This window comes from Jaculus jaculus, chromosome 3 (genome assembly GCF_020740685.1).
Source record: "Jaculus jaculus isolate mJacJac1 chromosome 3, mJacJac1.mat.Y.cur, whole genome shotgun sequence".
NCBI lineage: Eukaryota > Metazoa > Chordata > Mammalia > Rodentia > Dipodidae > Jaculus > Jaculus jaculus.
Genome location: NC_059104.1, coordinates 173571638 through 173592930, shown reverse-complemented (window position 1 = coordinate 173592930; position 21293 = coordinate 173571638). Strand labels below are relative to the sequence as shown.

The window sequence follows — 21293 nt, the reverse complement described above, 5'->3', positions numbered from 1 at the left end:
TGGAATTCACTCTGTAGCCTAGAACTCATGGCAATCCTCCTACCTCTGCGTCCCCAGTGCTGGGATTAAAGGTGTGCGCCACCACACCTGCCTTTTATTTTATTCTATTTATTCATTTATTTTTAGTTAGAAATAATTTTATCTTTGTAAAAATTTTATTTATTTGAGAAGGACAGAAAGAGAAAGAGGCAGATAGATAGAGAATGGGCACACCAGGGCCTCCAGCCACTGCAAACGAACTCCAGATGCATGCACCACCTTGTGCATCTGGTTTACATGGGTCCTCGGAAATCGAGCCTCAAACCGAGGTCTTTAGGCTTCACAGGCAAGTGCTTAACCACTAAACCACCTCTCCCAGCACTAGAAAGAATTTTATGTAGTAGGCTGATTATGTGTGACTGTACCTTCTTAAAGGAGAATGCTAAACTGAAGAACTTCAAATTCTTCAGTAGCTCCAGCCTCTGTTGAGTATCTAACAAAGAAAACATTAGACTATAGAGGAATATAGATAGATGTCAGATTATGAGGGACCCACTCTTCAATGTTAAAAGTACAGACTTCCAGGGATCCATTGATAGATTTAAGCTGAAGAAGCTCATGTTCCTATGTATGTGTCAGCAAGCTCACTCAGACTAGAGATAGGACTGCTATTGAGAATTATCTTGAATGGACAACAATATTTTGTGTGCATCAGTATGGGTCCCAGACCTTTACTATGCATGTGATTTCTCTGACAACACTTGCATGTTTGATTTTCACTTTAATCCCACCTGTCACCACAGTTAAGCAAATTCCCTCCCTTTGTTAATGCTATTCCTCTAGCTCATATTTAACTTCCTTTTCCTTCTTCAAAAAACTCAGTTCTCACCGAGGCACAGAAGTGTCTTTCTGAGTAACCCACATCTGTTCTGCTCCTTCCTCAGCAGGTGAGCCACTTCTTCCACCTGATCACAAATTCTAGCCCTAATACTTTCAGGGTCATATCTGATCAGTGACCAGATCTGTGATCTGTACAGAGTGTGTGTGTGTGTTGGGGGAGAGTTCATGTAGATTTTGATGATAGACATGATGGGGGTTCAATAAGGGTTGAATATAGAACATTACAAATATAAGGTCGGGATGAGGGATCTTTAGATGAATAGGATAGAAAAGAACAGACCATAGATTCAGAGTGTCTAGTAAGAGAACTGGGAATATGGCTGCAACAGAGAGAGAGAGGAGACAGTGAGAGAGAGATATTGTTGGATAATTGAAAGATTTTGAAGGCTGATCGTCACAGGTTATAATTCCATTTCTGCCACATTTTTTTGCTTGTGTTCATTCAAGCTAATTATTTAATTACCCCATCATTATAACATGGGTACCATATAATACCCAATTCATTACATTGTTGTGAGAGTTAAGTGATATGTTATCTAGAAAGGGTCTGGTTTCTAGTTTTCCATATGATGGCTGTCCAACAAATTTCATTATTATTTCAGATTATACAAGTTTGGTATGAGACAAAGCCGAGATAAGAGTAAAGGTAATGAAGGCCAAGCAGGAAAATGGGGTTAATGCTCAGCAAGAAGAAAGTGTAAGGCAGTAGCCCATGTGGTCCTCAGTCACAAACCCAGAATGGTGGCAAGCAGACGGAGATCAGGGTAATGCCAGAAACAGTGCAGTCCTACACAGAGTTTTATGAGAAAGTATGAATCTTAACAATAAAGGGAGCCGAGCCCGAGATCAGAGTGCATGTAGCTGAGATTCATCTCTTGTCCCTTGTGTGGGCAGTGTTGCTTTGTGGGAGCACTCACAGAAGGCAACATGGAAGTCTAAGGGAAAGTAATGATTGTAACCCCATTCCGCCAGCTCGTCACCATTCACTCCCCTCCTGCATGACACAAATGCTTTCTAACGAAAGTCCAAATCACTCTACCAGTAAGCTTTCTTCTCTTTACTCTGCGCTTTACATTCTCAATCTCTCTGCTCACTAGTTATCTCTCTTCCAAAACTCTGTAAGGCTTCAATCACTCTAAATTGTATCATCCAATGAAGACTTCCTGTGCTCCCCTGACCCAAAACAACGTCTACCCTGGATTCTCACCACACTATATAGAGTCTTAAACATCCATTAAAGATTAAAATTAGTGTGTTTTTGTCTCTGTCTTTTGCAAATAACTCCAGTATCAATTTGTCTTAGTGTTTCCATATGCTTATAACTACCTGGATCATGGTAGGGTTAAAAATATAGAGGGGAGGGCTGGAGAGATGGCTTAGCGCTTAAGCGCTTGCCTGTGAAGCCTAAGGACCCTGGTTCGAGGCTCGGTTCCCCAGGTCCCACGTTAGCCAGATGCACAAGGGGGCGCACGCGTCTGGAGTTCGTTTGCAGTGGCTGGAAGCCCTGGCGCGCCCATTCTCTCTCTCTCTCTCTCTCTCTCTCTCTCTCTCTCTCTCCCCCCGCCTCTTTCTCTGTCACTCTCAAATAAATAAATAAAAAAAAATAAGCCAAAATAATTAAAAAATATATATATAGAGGGGAAAGGTGAAAGGTGAGGCCAGGGGGTACTTTGATTATATATCATTTGCAAACAGAGGGGGTTAAGACCAGGGAAGATAGGGAATGGACTTCCAGAGCATCCTGCCTTGGCTAATGAACTTAAGACACATGTGCCACTTTGTGCATCTGACTTTACATGGCTACTGGAGATTTTTAACTTGGGCCTTTAGGCTTTACAGGCAAGTGCTTTAAACCTCTGAACCATCTCTCCAGTCCTTGATTCAAATTTGTTTTTTCAGGACAGAGTCTCACTATATTGCTTATTCTGGCCTTGCTTTCATGATTTTCCTGCCTTTAGTCTCCTGAGTGCTAGGATTATAGGTGTGCACAAATTAACATGCTCAACATGGAAAGACTTGGATATTGTCAGAGATGTAGCACCAGTAGAAGGGAAGGGAAGAGAAGAGAAGAGGGATTTATGAATGGTACCATGTCCTAACATGAATAAAAATATGATCAATAAAGAATATGGTGATTATTTTTAGGAAGACATAAATGATTCACCTATTGATCCTGTAACTTTTTTTCTCCTGTAACTTTTTTTAAAGATTTATTTTATTAATCAGAATGTTATAGCCTGAGAATGTCAAAATTTTATATTATCACAATTCTTATATGTTATGTGTCAGTTATAAAATGACCATCAGTTAATATTCTATTATTTTTACTTTAAAAAACATTTCTTTTTATTAATTAGTTTTGTACTCAGCGAATTCAGTCAATCTGGTAGCACTGTTAGGCTCATCCATGTCCAACCCCCTCCTTCACCTCATCTTCCACAAAATTTTCCTGTGCCATGTTAAGTTCATTTTTGGTCTGCTTCACTGATGAGGTGTTGGGGGCCTCTGGGTCACTGGATCTCTGATTTGGTAGGAGTTGATTTTTCTCTGTGATGATCTCCTTCACCCTTGTGCTGGTACCTGGTTCACCAAGAAAATAGCACCCTTGCTTGTTTCGCCAATTGTTCTTAGTTTCAGCTGTGGGCCTTTTGAGGTATGATGGGGTGTCTCTCTCCCTAGGATCTACATTTGTCTGAAAAAGAGAAGCAGATTCTCCAATGGAGAGTAAGTTAGCACTAGGAAAAATGAGATAACTCTTACTTTTTTATAGAGAATTTAATAGGTATAGGCCTTCTTGTAGCCCACGATTGGTGGTAGCTTGATAATGGAGAGCGGGCTTATGTTTGGATATGGTTCTGACTTGTTTCCCAGCTCCAGCTATGGATCCTGTACCACTGAGGAGATTAGTTAGCCAAATCAAGAGTAGCTGGTTTTCCACCATGGCTGTGTGCCACTATTGCACTTGTGTGAGCATCACAACAGGTTATTTGCTGCTAAGTAGGTTAGACCATTAGTTGCTTGGACAGATATTGGTCATTTTTCCCCACTTGCCCATGTAGCACCTTCTGGCACTAGACGCGCTGACTGTCTGGGGACTGACTCTCTTCTAGCTTCCAGCTGTGCCATTCCATTTTATGTGTCAACCGCATAAGGTGTCTTCAGCAGTAGGGTCTTACCACTAATCTTTGGTGGGTCACCAAGTACTCTGACAGAAATCTTTCTTTTAGGAAACCTTGTAGGTCTCTCTGATCAAAAGTTCATTGTGGATGATAGCCACATGCTGGTACTGGGAGTTACAGGTCAGTGCCCACTAAGAAAAGGAAGAAAAAGATAACTAATATAAAAGAGTTAGAGAGAAGAGAGAAAGAGGGAGCGAGAGAGAGAAACAGAAACAGGGGAAGATTAAGGTCAGTTTTCATCATACCCTCTCTAGGGCCTTGTGACTCAGGTATTCCCTCTAAGGGCCTGGTGAAGGTTCAACCATTTGGTCTGTCTTTTAGGATATAGAATTTTATGGTACCATTGTCATTTGGGTCCAGATTTGTATCCCCCATCCTCTTCCTTGCCTTCCCTTCACCTCCCTCCCCATCCACCCTATTGGATTTTTGTTGTTGTTTGTTTGTTTGTTTTTGTTTTTGAGACAGAGTCTTGTCATACAGCCCTAGCTGGCCTTGAAGTCATTATGTATGCCAGGTTGACCTCAAACTTTCAGCAATCCTCCTCCCTTGGCCTCTTGAGTACTGAATTTGTACTATCACACCTAGTGATGCTATAGTGGTAATATCAACTCACTGGTGTGACTTTTCCTAAGCAAGGCTCAGCTATTCAGGTGAAGACCAGCAGAAAGCCCTATTTATTGGAGGAAGTACCAGGTACTTTCTCCAACAGTTTACCTGACCATACATAGTGTATAGCTTTAAGACATTAGGCTGTAATAGCTTGCTTACTTGTTTGTTTCCTTTAAAACTCTTTGAGCAAGGAATCTGAACTTTCATCTTTATATTTTCAATATCCAGGGGGAGACTAGGCTTCAAATAAGAATTTATTTTTAAAAAAATATTTTATTTATTTATTTATATATTTGAGAGAGAGAGAGATATACAAAAATAGGAAGGTAGACAGAGAGAATGGGCATGCCAGGGCTTCCAGCCACTGCAAATGAACTCCAGATGCGTGCACCCCCTTGTGCATCTGGCTAACATGGGTCCTAGGGAATCGAGCCTCAAACCAGGGTCCTTAGGCTTCACAGGCAAGCACTTAACTGCTAAGCCATCTCTCCAGCCCCAAATAAGAATTTAATAAATACTCATTACCACTAATAATGCTATGCTTTTTTATTATCAAGATTTATTGAATTTCCTAGCAACATAGCTTCTTTTCATTCAAACGTGAGTTGGCTTAGACAGTTGAGGTGTGTGTTGGGTTATAATTTCTGTCAGTAATAAACCATGGACAAATATAGGAATTCCAATTTTATGTTCCACTGATGCATACTTTCCTTAATCTTTCAGTATACTCTCTAAATATTGCGATATTTTTTCATGTTGAGTCTCTTCTTAATGTTACCATAATGTGTTCCATACCTTAAAATCAGACACAATTATATGTGCATCCAGTTATCAAAATTCCTTCACTACTATATTTTTTTAATTGTTCTAACTTAAGCTATGTATTCTTAACTGCCTTATACCTCTTGGGTGGAGAAAAATTTTCCCCAAGAGGGTTGTTAAAATTAATTAAAGGATAATCCTTTTGAGTAAAGAAATAAGTAAAATTTGAATTCTATTTCACTAGTCATTTTCTAATACATATAACCAGCTACCCTATTGGAAATTTGAAGGTTCTAGGCTAGAAATCAAACATAAATAAGAAATAATAAATGATCACTTAGGGCATTCCACTGTTTATTCTCATTTCTAGTTCTCCTAATTCTACCTTTTTCTATGCAAGTCATCTCTATTTGTGTCCTTGCAAAGTATTTAGCTTTTCAGTTCATTTTATTTATAATTTTAAGCTACTATCTCTCTCGTTAAATTTTGCTGATGTCCTCACATTATTTTGTGTCAAGGAAAGAACAGGACATTTCTGAGTTGTTGCACACCTTGAGCCGTCCGTTCCCAAAGCAGTTCCCTAGATGCCACTTGTGCTCAACTTGTGCCTGAAGTAAGGACTTACAGAATCAACTAGACAGAAATAAAGTGACACTTGTCTTTGAAGAACATATATGTTAATTATGCAATTAATTTGGAACTAATGTGATACATGGTATAAATACCTATACGTGTGTGCGTTTGTACATATCCTGTAGTGCCCTTTTATTTTTTTATTTATTTTTTATTTATTTTTGTTTATTTATTTATTTATTTATTTGAGAGTGACAGACACAGGGAGAAAGACAGATAGAGGGAGAGAGAGAGGATGGGCACGCCAGGGCTTCCAGCCACTGCAAACGAACTCCAGACGCGTGCACCCCCTTGTGCATCTGGCTAACGTGGGACCTGGGGAACCGAGCCTCGAACTGGGGTCCTTAGGCTTCACAGGCAAGCACTTAACCGCTAAGCCATCTCTCCAGCCCTGTAGTGCCCTTTTATATGTGATTTGCTTTCTATGGTACTGATGAGTCATGGTTAATAACAAGCTAAAATTTTTAATGAAAAATTAAAACAATAATTCATAAACTTTAATTTGCCTACCATTCACAGCCATGTGATAAAATCTGATACCCTGCTCTAACATGAGCCACCTGTATGATCAGTATGCACACAATTACACACTGCCTTCTTGTAGCCTTTTCATAGTTCTTTTGACATCAGATCAACTATCTGTGGCAATCTTTATGTTGAAGTAACCCTCATTGTGCATGCTAATTACCCAAGGGTGCAAGACTAATGATATTCACAATCACAGGACACCAAAATGAATCTAGAAACTTCTTATTATAAGTAAAAAGGCAAAAATTATTGACTCAATAAGGCAAGGAAAAAATTCATTTACCAAAGTTGCTAAGATCAATTGCATAGTAAAAGATTTTAAGGAAGAAACTAATTTCATATGGCTTTTATTTCAGTATATTGTTATTATTGTTTTATTTTATTAGCCATGGTGATGATATATATCTCATATATATGTGTTTGTGTACATGTATATTTGTGTGTGTGTGTGTGTGTGTGTGCAGGATAAAACAGAGTAAATATAGAGTTTGTTAGTAGCCATTTTTGTGTGTCCATTGGGAGTCTTGGATCATATTTCCTATGGGTACAGGGACTATTGTAATTATTCTGTGTGCATATGTGCACATATATACATATGAATGCATATATATACATATATTAATGATTTTTATATTAATAGGAGGCATCTAAAAGTCAAACCTTTTTAATTTTCTAAAAGTGTATAACTTTCTTCATTAAACTTTTCAAAGACTTTGCCCCAAATGTAAGTAGAGACACATTATTAGAGGTTCCAAAAGGCCTCCAACAGGCCAGAATCAACAGTTCTGATTAGGAGGATTTTAATGTAATGATTATGCTTCTTTTATTTACCATATATTTTAAACTTTCCTCACTCTCTGCACTGTCTTTCTCTACTGGACTATCTTAGGCGTAAACTCTAACCACCATAATTTTCCACCTTCTTGATACTTCTGGAACCTGGAAGCATACTGACAAAGAGAGCATTGTCTCCTAGTGACATCTGTAGACCTCTTCCTGACCCACACTAAAGACTTAACCCCTGAATATGATTTCATGATGCTATCTCACCATTCTTAGCTTGGTGTTCATACCTCACTTTGATTCCTGGTTTTCTGGAGTGGACCCAGTGTCCTGTCATGATTCCTACCTTATAACCTATGGCTACCTGATGGGAATAGAGTGAAGCTTCCCAATGAAGAACCTATAGGCTGAGGTCCCCTTGCTGCTCCTGTGGACCTCACTCTTCAGCCTGGTGTCATTGTTATTAAATCCTCTGTCTTTTGAAGTCTAATCATGTGGAAGGAAAACATCACCAGTATCAGTGAGTTCATCCTTGTGGGCTTCCCGACAGCTCCTTGGCTGCAGATTCTGCTCTTCTTCCTCTTCTTCATCACGTATCTGTTTGTGCTACTGGAGAATGTGATCATCATCCTCACTGTGTGGGTTACTGGATCTCTGCACAAGCCCATGTACTATTTTCTTGGCACTATGTCCTTTCTGGAGGCCTGGTATATATCTGTCACTGTCCCTAAGATGTTGGCCGGATTCCTGCTACATCCAAATACCATTTCCTTCCTGGGATGCATGACGCAGCTCTATTTCTTCATCTCACTTGCCTGTACTGAATGTGTGCTTCTGGCTGCCATGGCCTATGACCGTTATGTGGCCATATGTTGGCCTCTTCGCTATCCAGTCATGATGACCACAGGGTTTTGTGTTCAGCTGACCGTAAGTTCCTGGGTGAGTGGCTTCACCATCTCCATGGCAAAGGTGTATTTCATTTCCCGAGTGACCTTCTGTGGCAATAATATCTTGAATCACTTTTTCTGTGATGTGTCACCTATCCTTAAACTGGCCTGCATGGACCTATCTATGGCTGAGATGGTAGACTTTGCACTGGCCATTGTCATCCTTGTGTTTCCTCTGTCAGCCACAGTCCTCTCCTATGCCTTCATTGTCTCTACCATTCTGCACATACCCTCAGCCACGGGGCAGCGGAAGGCCTTCTCCACCTGTGCTTCTCATCTTACTGTGGTGGTCATCTTCTACACAGCAGTGATCTTCATGTACGTCCGACCCCGGGCCATTGCTTCATTTAATTCTAACAAATTGATCTCAGCTATCTATGCAGTCTTTACCCCCATGCTCAACCCTGTCATCTACTGCCTGAGGAACAAGGAGGTCAAGGATGCCATCAGAAAAACCATAGCAGGTGGCCGGTGCCTAGTCTCTAGAGATTCCCTTTGCTGAAGTGACTCTAAGAGTCATCATTTACTTCTCCCCCCCCAAAGCTCCTTTATTAATGAAAATTTTATAATTGTAAACATATTGATTTAAGAAACAATTTATGGACATGAAACTAAAAGTCAAATAAAATGCCCTTGTATTTCAGGCTTTAATCAAATATTTCTTATGTAAGGCATCAAATAAAATAGTCAAAACACTGAGACATACATTAGCAAAATAGTCATAAGTTTTATAGTGTATGAAGAATATGTTAAATAATCAGGGACTGTGGATTTAACTTAGTGGTAAAATGCTTATCTAGCAAGTTCAAGTTTCTTGGATTCAGTCTCTAGCACCAGAGGAAAAAAGAAATAATCAATTACTACTTAATTATTTTTATAGTTTTGTTGGTGAGGTTATTCATTTTAATTGTTTTATTTTAAAAGTCAACATGTAAAGTGTGGTAGATAGTAGGTTTTTAACAGACAATTCAATGGTGGACACAATCATTTTTAAAATGCACGTGAATGGTTGGCTTAAGAGATATTTGGTAATTATAGTGTTATAGTAAAAATATTAAAAGTAAAAAAATATGAAAAAAATTAGAAACAAAATTAGTAACCTGATACAAAAATGTAAAAGGGTGATAGCAGAAAAATATTCCATGGATAAAACAGGTCAAAGAGTTTGAGAAATATTAAAATGTAGCGAGAGATACTAACCTACAAACCAAATAAACCCAAGACTAAGGAATTCCAAGGAAGTAGGAACAACTGGAATTTCAATTATCATTTTAATAAACATGCATTAAGCACATACTATGTATAAATACAAAAAATAATTCAAAGAAAGTGGGACACTGAGGCTATATACCTCACATAGTCTATCAAGAAGGACAGACTACTATAATATACTTATGATTATGGTTACTATGAATGTGAATCTGATTAAGGAACAAGGAAAGAATGAATTTTCATTCATTCATCTATCCATGCAGTCATCCATTTTTCCAACAAATATATTTAACATTTGGTATAGAATATATACATGTTAGATACTGCAAGTACAGATGTAATAAGATAGAAACTGAATGATTGGACAAAACTGTGCATGCTTGTAATCTTGGCTTTTAATCTGGGAGGGCGATACTCTGAATTTAAGGCCAGCCTTGGCTACATAGTGAATTCAAGACCAATGTCTGGGCTGCATAGTTAAGTCTTACCTAAGAGCAAAGGGAAGAAGGATTGAAATTGATAAAGAATGCATCCAAAATTGTTATATAATACTGAGCATCAATACACAGAGAAGAAATAATAGACTACAACAGAGGGACTGGTTAGTGTCAGTTAAAAATGAATGACGTCAGAATTGGAGTATCTCAGAGGAAAATGGCAGAATGCTGCTTTACATTATAGACTGTTGCATGTGAGGTAATTTCTATTTACACCTCCTTTAACAGTTGGTGCAATGAGTTGACACACAATACAGAGAAAGGCACCTTCTAATGAGATGGCACTAATGACAGACTATAACTCTGTACTGTGTAAAACCCAGTGATGAGACACTCTTTACCAGGAAGTAATGGAAGGTCCAGTACCAAAGGTCAATTGTGTAAGGTGGCAATGTTTACTGACTATTGAGTAATTAGTATTTGGAGGACTTGAATTTAAAGCCTTAACAGCATACCCATTGCGTGGTCCATTTCTTATTTTATTTATTTGTATATACACTTTTAATCATCCATATTTGTTATGTTTGAGATAAGAAGTACATGTAGAACATACCTAATCTAAAATTAAAAAATAAGGGCCTGGAGAGATGGCTTAGTGATTAAGGTGCTTGCCTGCAAAGCCAAAGGACCTAGGTTCAATTCCCCAAGACCCACATAAGCCAGATGCACAAGGAGGCACATGCATCTGGAATTAGTTTGCAGTGGCTGGAGGCCCTGGCATGCCCATTCTCTCTCTATCTGCCTCCCCCCACCCACTGCTTCTTTCACTCTTTCTAAAATAAATAAATAAAAATAAAAATAAAAAGTATTCCAAAATCTGAGATCTTTTGAGTTCTGGTATGATGCTACTATAACCACAAAATAACACACTTGACTTCATGTATTGGGTTACAGTGAAAACGCAGGTACTGACTATATTACATAAAATCACTCTCAAGCTATTTATATAAGGTATATGTGTAATATATATCTACTATCATTGTTCTGTCTATCTATCTATCATATCAATCTGTCTACCATCATCGTCATCTCTGTCTGTACAAAAATATTCTCCCAAAATTTCAAACATGAAATACTTCTATTTACAAATATTTCAGTCTCAAGATATATAACAAATATATCAAATGAAACAATATTGCAAAATCACATAATAGAAGAATTAATAAAGACAGGAGTATAGCAATATTGATATCAGAAAGTGATTCTAAAAGAACTGAGGAATTTTTTTTTAAATGGAATGCTTCAAAAATTTGCATGTCACCTTGCCCTTGTGCTAATCTTCTCTGTACAATTTTAATATGTGTTCTGTTGAAATGAGCAACTGAGGAATTTATGAAGATAAAATAAACATAATTGTCTATTCTCCCACTGATCTAATTCTTATCCATATTTAAGCTTTATCACCCTTGGTCATCTTTCTTTTTGTTATTCTATTTACATTTCTACTTTTCTTAACAGTAAACTTATATCTTTTTATATTTCTATTTTTCTTAACAGTAAATTTATATTTTTTTACATTTCTACTTCTCTTAACAGTAAATTCAACTTTATCGAGTAAAAGAAAATTATATGCCTGTCATAGTGGACATACTGTTAAGGTTGAGATAAGGTTTTCAGGTCTATGAGTATTATTTTGTCAGATTGAATATACTGATCTATTCCAAGCTTTTAGTAAACGTTAGGTGAATTCTAACATTTTTCAAGCATAACACGGGCATAGTAGAAGTGACCACAATCAGCAAAAAGAAGCTTCTCTGACAAAGGTGAGAATAGCACTAATCTATAAGGACAAAGTCACATGAAAATATAAAATTCTCTGAAAAAAAGTAACTCAACTCAAATTTATAATATTGTAATGATAATGTATAAACCCTTGATATTATCACAATAAAGATTAAAAGATGAAACAACTAAAATAATAAACATAGTAATTTTAATGGGTATGCAATTGTAAATGATGTTAACTGTGACATTACAAATAGTGAGGTTAATCTTGCCAACTTGGTGGCATTCAGAATCACAATGGAAATAAATCTCTGTGCATGACTGTAGGAGATTCTAGATTAGGTTGACTGAGGTGGGAAGACCACCCTAAATGTGGGTAGTACCATTCATTCCATAGGTTGAGGACCCTCGATTGTGTAAGAAGAAAATGAGCTGAGCATCAATATTCATTTACTTCTCTCTGCCTTGTAGCTATGGATGTGATGTCACCAGCTGCCTCACATACTTGCACTCATGCCTTCCTGACCTTGTTGGGCAGTATCCCACAGAAATGTAAGTCAAAGTAAATCTTTCCATTCTTACACTATTTTATTTCAGGTATTTGACCACAGCAATAACAAAAGTAAATCAAAAACATAAAATGAAGAAGAGTAAAGTACAGTTATGTAATGTAAGTTGTGACAATCTGCTTGAACAGCCTACTATAACTATATGATATCTTAGATTAGATTTATAGTGACCTCAAATAAATCCTACAGTATATACACAAAATATACAAAGTAATAAATTAGCTGGGCCTGGTTACATAGATATGTAATGCCAACTAGTAACAATAAGATCTCAAGTTCAAGGTACAGGGTTCAAGACAAGCCTGGGGAATTTAGTGGGAACTTCCTACAAAAAGTAAAATGAGAGCTGGGGATATAGTATAAGTTTAATACCAGAATCACAAAACATGGATAATTAAACCACACTTCAGTTAAATCACAAAAGAAGTAAATAAAAGAAACAAAAGAACTAAAAAAAGAGAGATAAGAAGGGAAACATTAAACAAAGTAGAAATAGCCCTTATTTTCAACCTCAATGACTTGACTAAATTCTCAAAAGAAAGAGGGCCTACACCTATTAAATTCCCTATTAAAAAATAAGGGTTATCTCATTTTTCCTGGTGCTAACTTACTCTCTGTGGGAGATTCTACTTCTCTTTTTCAGACAAATGTAGATCCTAAGGAGAGAGCCACCCCATCATACCTCAAAAGGGCCCTGGCTGGAACTAAGAAAAACTGGTGAAACAAGCAAGGGTGCTGTTTTCTTGGTGAACCAGGTACCAGAACAAGGGTGAAGGAGATCAACACAGAGAAAAATCAGCTCCTACAAAATCAGAGATCCACAGACTCAGAGGCCCCCAACACCTCATCAGCGAAGCAGACCAAAAATGAACTTAACATGGCTCAGGGAAATTTTGCAGAAGAGGGGGTGGAAAGAGTGTCAGAGCCACATGTTGGGTCATGATATGCAGAGACATTTATCGTAACAATAAGTGGGCTAACTCCACAATGCATGACCCATATACCTCAACTAGGAGGGGCCAAGGGGAGGGGGTAGGTCATGGATAAGCCTAATAATGGTACCAAACTGACTATATTTGCTGAATACAAAACTAATTAATAAAAAAATTAAAAAAATTTTAAAAGCCCCAACAAAATGTTAACCTCACTTGTAAGATACACATAAGAAAAAAAATTATGAAAATGACAAAAAGTCAAATAAATGAGCAAAAGTAGCCATAAATACATAAGATGGATTTTAAATCAAATAATGTAAAAAATTAAAAAGCCATTAAATAAATAAATACTAGAAAATTTAACAATTATACATCTATGAGCAAGATCCTCAACTAAGGAGTAATTAAATATACTGAGCAAGTGAGGGTGGCCGACAGGGATGAGGGTAAGGATGGTGCTAACATGTACCATCCACACACTGAGTATGTACATAACTGAGAATACATAGACAAATAGATGATAGATAGATACATACTGAGCGAGTAAAGTAGGTCTGAATAGAAATGCAGAGATCGGAACACAATAGCCTTGGATGACAGTGTCCACATGGGAAGACAATCTAGAGGGAACATCAGTAAGAAACAATAGATTCAGTCACGCTTTTCTCCACATGGGCCTAACAGTCATCTACAGAGATGTCCTCTCCCAGCAGCAGCGTGCACGACATTCTCAAGTGTAAGGAGCCGTGCAGACGCCATTACAAGATGGAGCCGGTTTCTGGTTTCTTCTTGGTCACAGTTGAAGTAAATAAGCACAGTGCGCATGTTCACTTACGCAAGCGACCTGGTGTGGGCAGATGCTAATGAGGTATCCAGGGAGTAACCAATCACTGGCGGTCACATATCCTTTGGTAACCAATCATTAGTGGACATGCAGTCAAGAACCCTATATAACCCGTGGCCTTTCCTGGTTCGAGGTCTTCACATCTAGCAGCTTGGCAGTCCCTAATAAAGTGTGTACAGAAGAATCCTGATTGTGGCGTCTTCCTTGCTGGCGAGGTGGGCGCGACACTCAAGTCCACATGGAACATTTACCAGGAGAGCTTTCAAGTATAAGAAGATTGAAATGATGTCAAGTACTTTTCCAAGAACAATGCTACTTATAGAAATGAAAAGCCATAGGAAAACTGGGAAATTCACAAATAACGGAAGTAAGAATGCTTCTAGATAAACAGTGGGTTATAGAAGAGAAAAAAATAATTTACGAGCAACAATGGAACCATCATAAGGCTTTGAAAGCATATGTCTTTAAATGGCTGAACCATGTCTCCAGCTCTATATTTTGTTTTTTATGTTGAAATATACAGGAAGGTAGAGTACGTAGTAGAAACAAAAATTTTGTCCATAGCCTAGATTTATAAATTAAGATTCACAGTCATATATATTTGTTTTTAATACATATTTTGTAGCCTAGTTATAGCTATGCTACTTTATCAAAAACCAGGAAGGGAGCGCTCAGCAAGGGAAAGTGGATTGACCTAACATTGGTTGCATGATCTTCAGAAGAGTGGATGTTGTACAGGCTGCACTTGTCCTAGAGACCCATCAGCAGTCACCTAGCAGACAAACAAATAGATACTCAAAACTGTGAGTGGTAAGCTTTTTGTGTTTTGCAAAGGACTAATTTTGTTGAAAATTTCATAATGTAAGAAATTTTACCTGATATATGATAAATTTAAATAGATATTTTAACTAAAACTAAAACTATTATCTTCATAGGTAACTTTTTGATTTGTTATGAATTGAACTGTGTCTCCTCCACCCCTGAAATAAAAATATGCTGCAATCCCATGATATCTCAGAATGTGACTTTATTTAAAGGCAAGATTTTTTTAAATCAGAGGTAATCAGTTAATATGAGGTCATGTGGGGTCTTAATCCAATACTGGAATATTTATAAATAGCAGCAATTTACACAGAGGTTGCCATGTGTTATTGGTTACCCCTGAAGCAAAGATCAGCTCTTTTCTGTTTAGTAGCATTAAAATAAAGCAAACCAGTGACTGTATCTCACTGATCCTGCTTTAATCACCGCTTGACTCTGGGTTTATTCAGACTAAATCTTAGACTACATTTAGGGTAAAGAACCCTGTTCACTGCCTGATCCCCTCAGCCATGCAGCATTAACTTCTTTTATAGAAATTTCTTAGCTCCAGGGGCTGGAGAGATGGCTTAGCGGTTAAGGGACTTTCTTCAAAGCTAAAAGACCCAGATTCAATTCCTCAGGACCCACATAAGCCAGATGCACAAAGTAGTGCATGTATCTGGAGTTTGTTTGTAGTGACTGGAGGCCCTGTCATGCCCATTCTCTCTGTATCTGTTTCCTTCTCTCCCTCTCTTAAATAAATAAAAAATAAAATAAAATAAAATGAAATTTCATAGCTCCAGTACAATATATGGGGAAGTGTTCAACATGAGGCATGAGAGATTATCCCATAATTTAGTTCTAATTGGCCTTAGACAAGTCACTTAATCTCTAAGACTTTCAGTCCACTATTGTATAATGATCAGCAAGGATGGTAAGCCAGTCTAACTGCCCCCATATCTGTGTTCTTACAAATGATACATGCATCTGCACAGCCTTCTCAGCCAGAGTCTTCAAAGTCTATTTTTTCCTTTCTCACCTATCCCATTTACTAGCTTATCAAACCCTCCCAGTTCTGTATAAATGATTTCTAAATTGTTGGTAGACTCAAAAGTCTTTTGGTGATAAAATGTACAAATTATTACAATTATTTCACTGGTAACATTAACATGAGAAGGATGGATAAAATTTAATAAAACAAATATGCTAAAGGACAGTAATTTTTATATAGTAAAAAAGTATTTTGAGAAAAGCATATCATTGAGAAATTTCAACATATCCTATCACAGGAAAATAAGGATTTATTCTTAATTCTGGCATGTGATTCAAGTAGACTATACTTAGAGAAATTTTCCTAGAGTTACTTGTTAAATAAGAGCTAACTTATTTAAAAGTGGACATGACATCCTCATATAAACAATAATTTTATACCCAATTCAGTAGAGGATGACTTAAAAAGTAGAAATTTACATTTTTTCTAGGGAGTAAAATTTAATGAAGTGAAGATATTTGCATGAACTCCATGATACACTGTGCTACCACACAGATAGAAGAGACAAGGAACAAGTATGGCTGCTTTTTAGGTCCTTTTAGACTCTAAAAATACAAAATTCTTATAATATTTAGGGAAGAACTGGCAATTACAGGAGATTTTAGGGTTTAAACTATGATTACAAATCAACCAGACAAAGTGTCCCAAGGTATCTCATTGTGTAAAGAGGTAATAAAGTCAACTATTGTTGTTGCCAAAAGGAGCCCCAGAGAATATCTTGTTTGTACCACCTCTTAGATCCTCAGTCATTTAAGAATTCCTCATAGAAAAAAAATTCAAGTCAGTGTTGGTGCTTGATAAATAAGCATTTACTCCAGCCAAGTAATGCAGCAAGAATTTGTAATGGAAAGTGCTAAATCCACCTTGTATCTAGCTGTCAGGAGACAAGATTGAGAATCACTGCTTCCCTGACTCAACACGAGCAGCCCAGAGATCTAGATCTCCACTGCACTTAGTGGGAGGCTCCCTCTTCAGTAGGTCCACCTCTCTAGAACAAATACATACCAGCCCTCTTGGTAAGGAGGAAGATGTTAAAGTGACCATGGAGAAAGATTTTGAAGGAAGCAAGGAATTGAAAACACCCGCATCCCAGAAATTTTGAGTCTCTCTTAAGAGAAAGCCAAATCCTTATCTTTTTAAACCCATGGTCTGTTGGAGAGGGGCAATTTCTTTGTACCCATTTCTAGAATCCTTGGCCTTGGAAATCTTGCTACTGGACAAGTCATGAAAGCATCGGTTTACATGCTAACCCACCTGAAAAAACATAAGGATCATTTTCATTGGACTAGCAACCAGATTCTCCCTGATCTTTGACCATTCAGTCCTTTCCATATTGATGTCCACTTCCTCTTTTACTTTTTTCATGGTCACTTCTTGGTGATACCCACTGGACTCAAACACCTCTGCTTGTGATGGAAGACAGAGCTTCCTGCAATTGTTTACCTTGTCTGGGAAGTGGGAGGAAGCCAGGGCCTGGTGAGTATTAATGGCTGTATATGTACTATGGGCACCAGTACCATAATCAGCAGAGAAACTGATAAGTTCTGTGTGAGCTTAGAATAAGAAAGAAAGGGATTACAACTAGGGCATGTTCACTGCAAGAACTGCCTGTAGTGCTTCTTTCTCACATGTGCAATAAGTATGATGTAATCTTACCTTGCATTTCTTTTGACATAAGATTTTCCCATTTCCAGATGACCTAGCTGGTCTAAAATTAGTTATGCTTTCAAAAACTCAAATGCTGCTTTAGGTAGGATGAGTGGTGCTTAGGAATATGTGAAAGTATGTGTGTTAAAAGCACCTGTGTTGTGAGGAGTCAATTCATTCCTGGAGGTAGTCAATTATGCACTCAATCAGTGAGCAGTTCTTTAAAATTTAGAACATGCCAAAGCATGTAGATACATGGAGTGAAATGGGATTGCAAACCTGAAGAAATTTATAGTCATATCAGGGACTGAGGCTTATAAACATATAATCATATATAGTTAATATATACTTTTCAAACTATATTATTGCATACATATTCCAAAACTGAACGAATATACATAGAACTATGTCTATATCACAGCATAAAACTTACAATAATATGGAATGGAAAATGTACTTATCAAAACCAATCAGAAAAAAAGCAACAAAAAAAAAAACATACTTTACACAGTAGCTGAGAAATACTCAAACGCACATGTATATTGAAGAATTATTTTATGTTTTGTATGTATATGTGCTATGCATTTGTGCATGCAAAGATGTATGCACATGGATGCAAATGTTTATAGATGCATGTGCACATGTATGTGCATGCATGTGGATGGCAGAGGCCAACATTGAGTGTCTTCCTCATCCACCTTGTTTTTAAAGACAGTGTCTCTCATTGAACCTGGTACCCAGCTAGCCCCAGGGATCCTCCTTTATTCACCACCCCTTCACTGTGATTCATACTTTTTTTTAATGTGGCTGTTAGGGATCCAAACTTAGGTCCTCATGCTAGTATGACAAGCATTCTACCAACTGAGCCATCTCCCTAGGCACTAAAAATGTATTTCCTTCAAATTATACATAATTATAATTTATACACAATAATGTATTACAAGAGATAGTATTTTTTTCTTCTTCATTTTTTTCTGAAATACTTCTGGTATCCAAGAATTGTATTTCACTGCTGTTGAATGTATTGTAAATCACAGTTTGACAAGCATGTAAACCAAAGATGATTTGGGTTTTTTATGATGCTGACTTTGTCATTGATCCTCTGTATCATATTAAACTGAAACAAAAGAGAAGATTTTGGCTAATCCTGCAAAGTGATTCCTGAGTTGGACCTGCTGGTGTCTGAAAGCCTGTGTATCCTCCCATAGATTAGACTCAATTTGGATCTATTTACTGGAAATTCTTTCATGGAAGCTTGTGACCCTGTTGTCTTGAAGTCAAGTCATACTTGGCAACTATGAACCACTTGGTCCAGGCATAACTGTTCTGTCAATGTTGGATGTTTTCACTCTTTGACTATTCCTATGTCAAGATGGTCCAGCCAATAGGGCTGACTTTCTGCCCGGATCCCACCTTTGTTCTAAGGGGTATTCCTAATACTAGTGCTTAGTCCTTTTTGCAGATCTGTCTTCAGCTACAGTCCCAGGCATTTACTCTACCTTTCTGATTACTCATCTGCCATAGTCTCTTTCAGACGAACTCTAAGCCACAGACAGTGAATAGTGCTTCCTATCTTATTTCAGAGCACTGGAGTAGTGCCTGATTTCCTGCCAATGTACACACACCCATTGGATTGGATGTTCCGAGCCAAACTGCAGTAAAAAGGGGGTCAAACACTGTTATATCACATAAGACATTGATCTTTGTAGACAACTATTGTGACTGCATTTAGTTTCCATGAACCTCCCAAAAATCTGTGGTCCTGCCTACGACTGGCTATATCTTTGCTGTTTTGCCTGAACATCAATAAGTGTCTCTATGCCTACCCTTAAGCATCGCCATCACCATCAAGGCTTGTTTTTCTGAACCACAGAAACATGCAGGGAAGGCCAAGGACCATTGCTTGTGATACAACTGAAAATAGCCTCTTAACTTTTGTTTCTTGCTAAGAAAGATGGGAGAAAATCCACTGGGAATAAATATAAAAATTGATTATTTGCACTCATTATTTGATTAAAACAAGGCTAATTTTTCTACATGATCAGTGAACTACAAAATAAGAAAATTTGGGCTTTGTACTGAAGAAAGACTATTTTGTAATTTTTCAAATCCATATACTATATTTAAACCCTCAATTTGTGATTCAGATATTCATCAAAAATGCAATTTTCCATGTTATTTTCATAACATATAGGTGTCTGTGGGGATATTTCCTGGCACAATCCACACAGTTGTCAAACAATGGCTCTATAGATGATAGCACTAAGGAGACGTGGTCCTGGTTTTACTGTCTGTTATCAACCCAACCTTTTCAGGAATAATATAGGGAGAGGGGAAAAAAAACATTAGAAATGCTTACAATATTTTTTAAATCAACACATTTCTTTCTTTCCAAGGATACTTTTATTTCATGTATTTTCCCACCACTGTCACCATTTGATGTCTCTGTGTGTGCTAATGTGCAGAAAGTAATAAACACTCATGGGCAAAGCAAACCACACTTGGCAGACCGAGTTCATCTTGCTGGGCCTCTCTTCAGATCATCAGACTCAGATCCTGCTGTTTGTGGTGTTTCTCATCATCTACTTGCTGACTGTGTTGGGGAATTTGCTCATCATCCTCCTCATTCATGTTGACTCTCGCCTGCACACACCAATGTACTTCTTCCTTAAAAATCTGTCATTTACCGATCTCTGCTTCTCTACAACTATCGTTCCCAATATGCTAGTCCACTTTCTGGTCATAAGAAAGACCATTTCATTTGCTGGGTGCTCAGTTCAGATGTTTTGTTTCCTCATAATGGGATGTACAGAAAGTTCCCTGCTAGCAGTGATGTCCTATGACCGCTATGTGGCTGTCTGTAAGCCCCTTCACTACTCCACCATCATGACCCAGAGGGTGTGTGTTCTTCTAGCTTCAGGGTCCTGGGCTAGTGGAGTATTTGTATCTTTAGTAGACACCACATTCACTTTACATCTCCCATACCAGGGACAAAATGCCATCAATCACTATTTTTGTGAGCCTCCTGCACTCTTGAAACTGGCTTCAGCAGAAACTTACAGAGCTGAGATGGTCATCTTTGCAATGGGTGTCATAATCCTGCTGGGTCCCATCTCTCTCATTCTTTTCTCCTATTGCAATATTATCTCCACTGTGTTTCAAATGCAAACAGGGGAGGGGAGGCTCAAGGTCTTTTCGACCTGTGGCTCCCATTTCATTGTTGTTCTCTTCTTTTATGGGTCAACAATATTTACCTACATGCAGCCCAACTCAAAGAAAAAGAATCAAGGGGATAAGGTGATCTCAGTGTTCTACTCAGTCATAACATCCATGATGAACCCATTCATTTACAGCCTAAGAAATAAGGATGTGAAGGAGGCATTAAGGAAAGTACTTAGAAAATAGAGCATGTCAAGCCACTGATCTCTCTACTGGTAGATACTACATGTTTTTTAAATTCAGAACTATTTCTAATCTACATAAAGTTCATATAGGCACTGTTTACCTCTAGGATGTTTGTATACAGAAGTATTACTCAAACTTTTTTTTTTGACTGTAAATCATTTGTCTTATGACTGCTTACATCCTAATGTTCTAGAAAAGGTATGATAAATACTGAAAATATCTTTCCACTGTTTCTTTGGTACAGTGGTACATTTTCCACTGGGGACATTTCCTTTAGAGTGAAAATT

General features: G+C 37.7%; 2 protein-coding genes across 2 annotated transcripts; both read left to right on the top strand.

The window, feature by feature from the left end:
• Positions 1-7865: 7865 nt before the first annotated feature.
• On the top strand, positions 7866-8822 carry LOC101602654 (olfactory receptor 6). Its single transcript, XM_004650706.2, has one exon. The coding sequence runs from the start codon at positions 7866-7868 to the stop codon at positions 8820-8822; it is 957 nt and encodes a 318-aa protein (XP_004650763.1).
• An 11260-nt stretch (positions 8823-20082) lies between these two features.
• Positions 20083-21006, top strand: LOC101609808 (olfactory receptor 2D3-like). Its single transcript, XM_004650912.2, has one exon. The coding sequence runs from the start codon at positions 20083-20085 to the stop codon at positions 21004-21006; it is 924 nt and encodes a 307-aa protein (XP_004650969.1).
• Positions 21007-21293: the final 287 nt, after the last annotated feature.

What these genes read in the sequence shown, in the direction of transcription:
- LOC101602654 (XM_004650706.2), top strand. Translation starts at nt 7,866, where the DNA reads ATGTGGAAGGAAAACATCACCAGTATCAGTGAGTTCATCCTTGTGGGC.
- LOC101609808 (XM_004650912.2), top strand. Translation starts at nt 20,083, where the DNA reads ATGGGCAAAGCAAACCACACTTGGCAGACCGAGTTCATCTTGCTGGGC.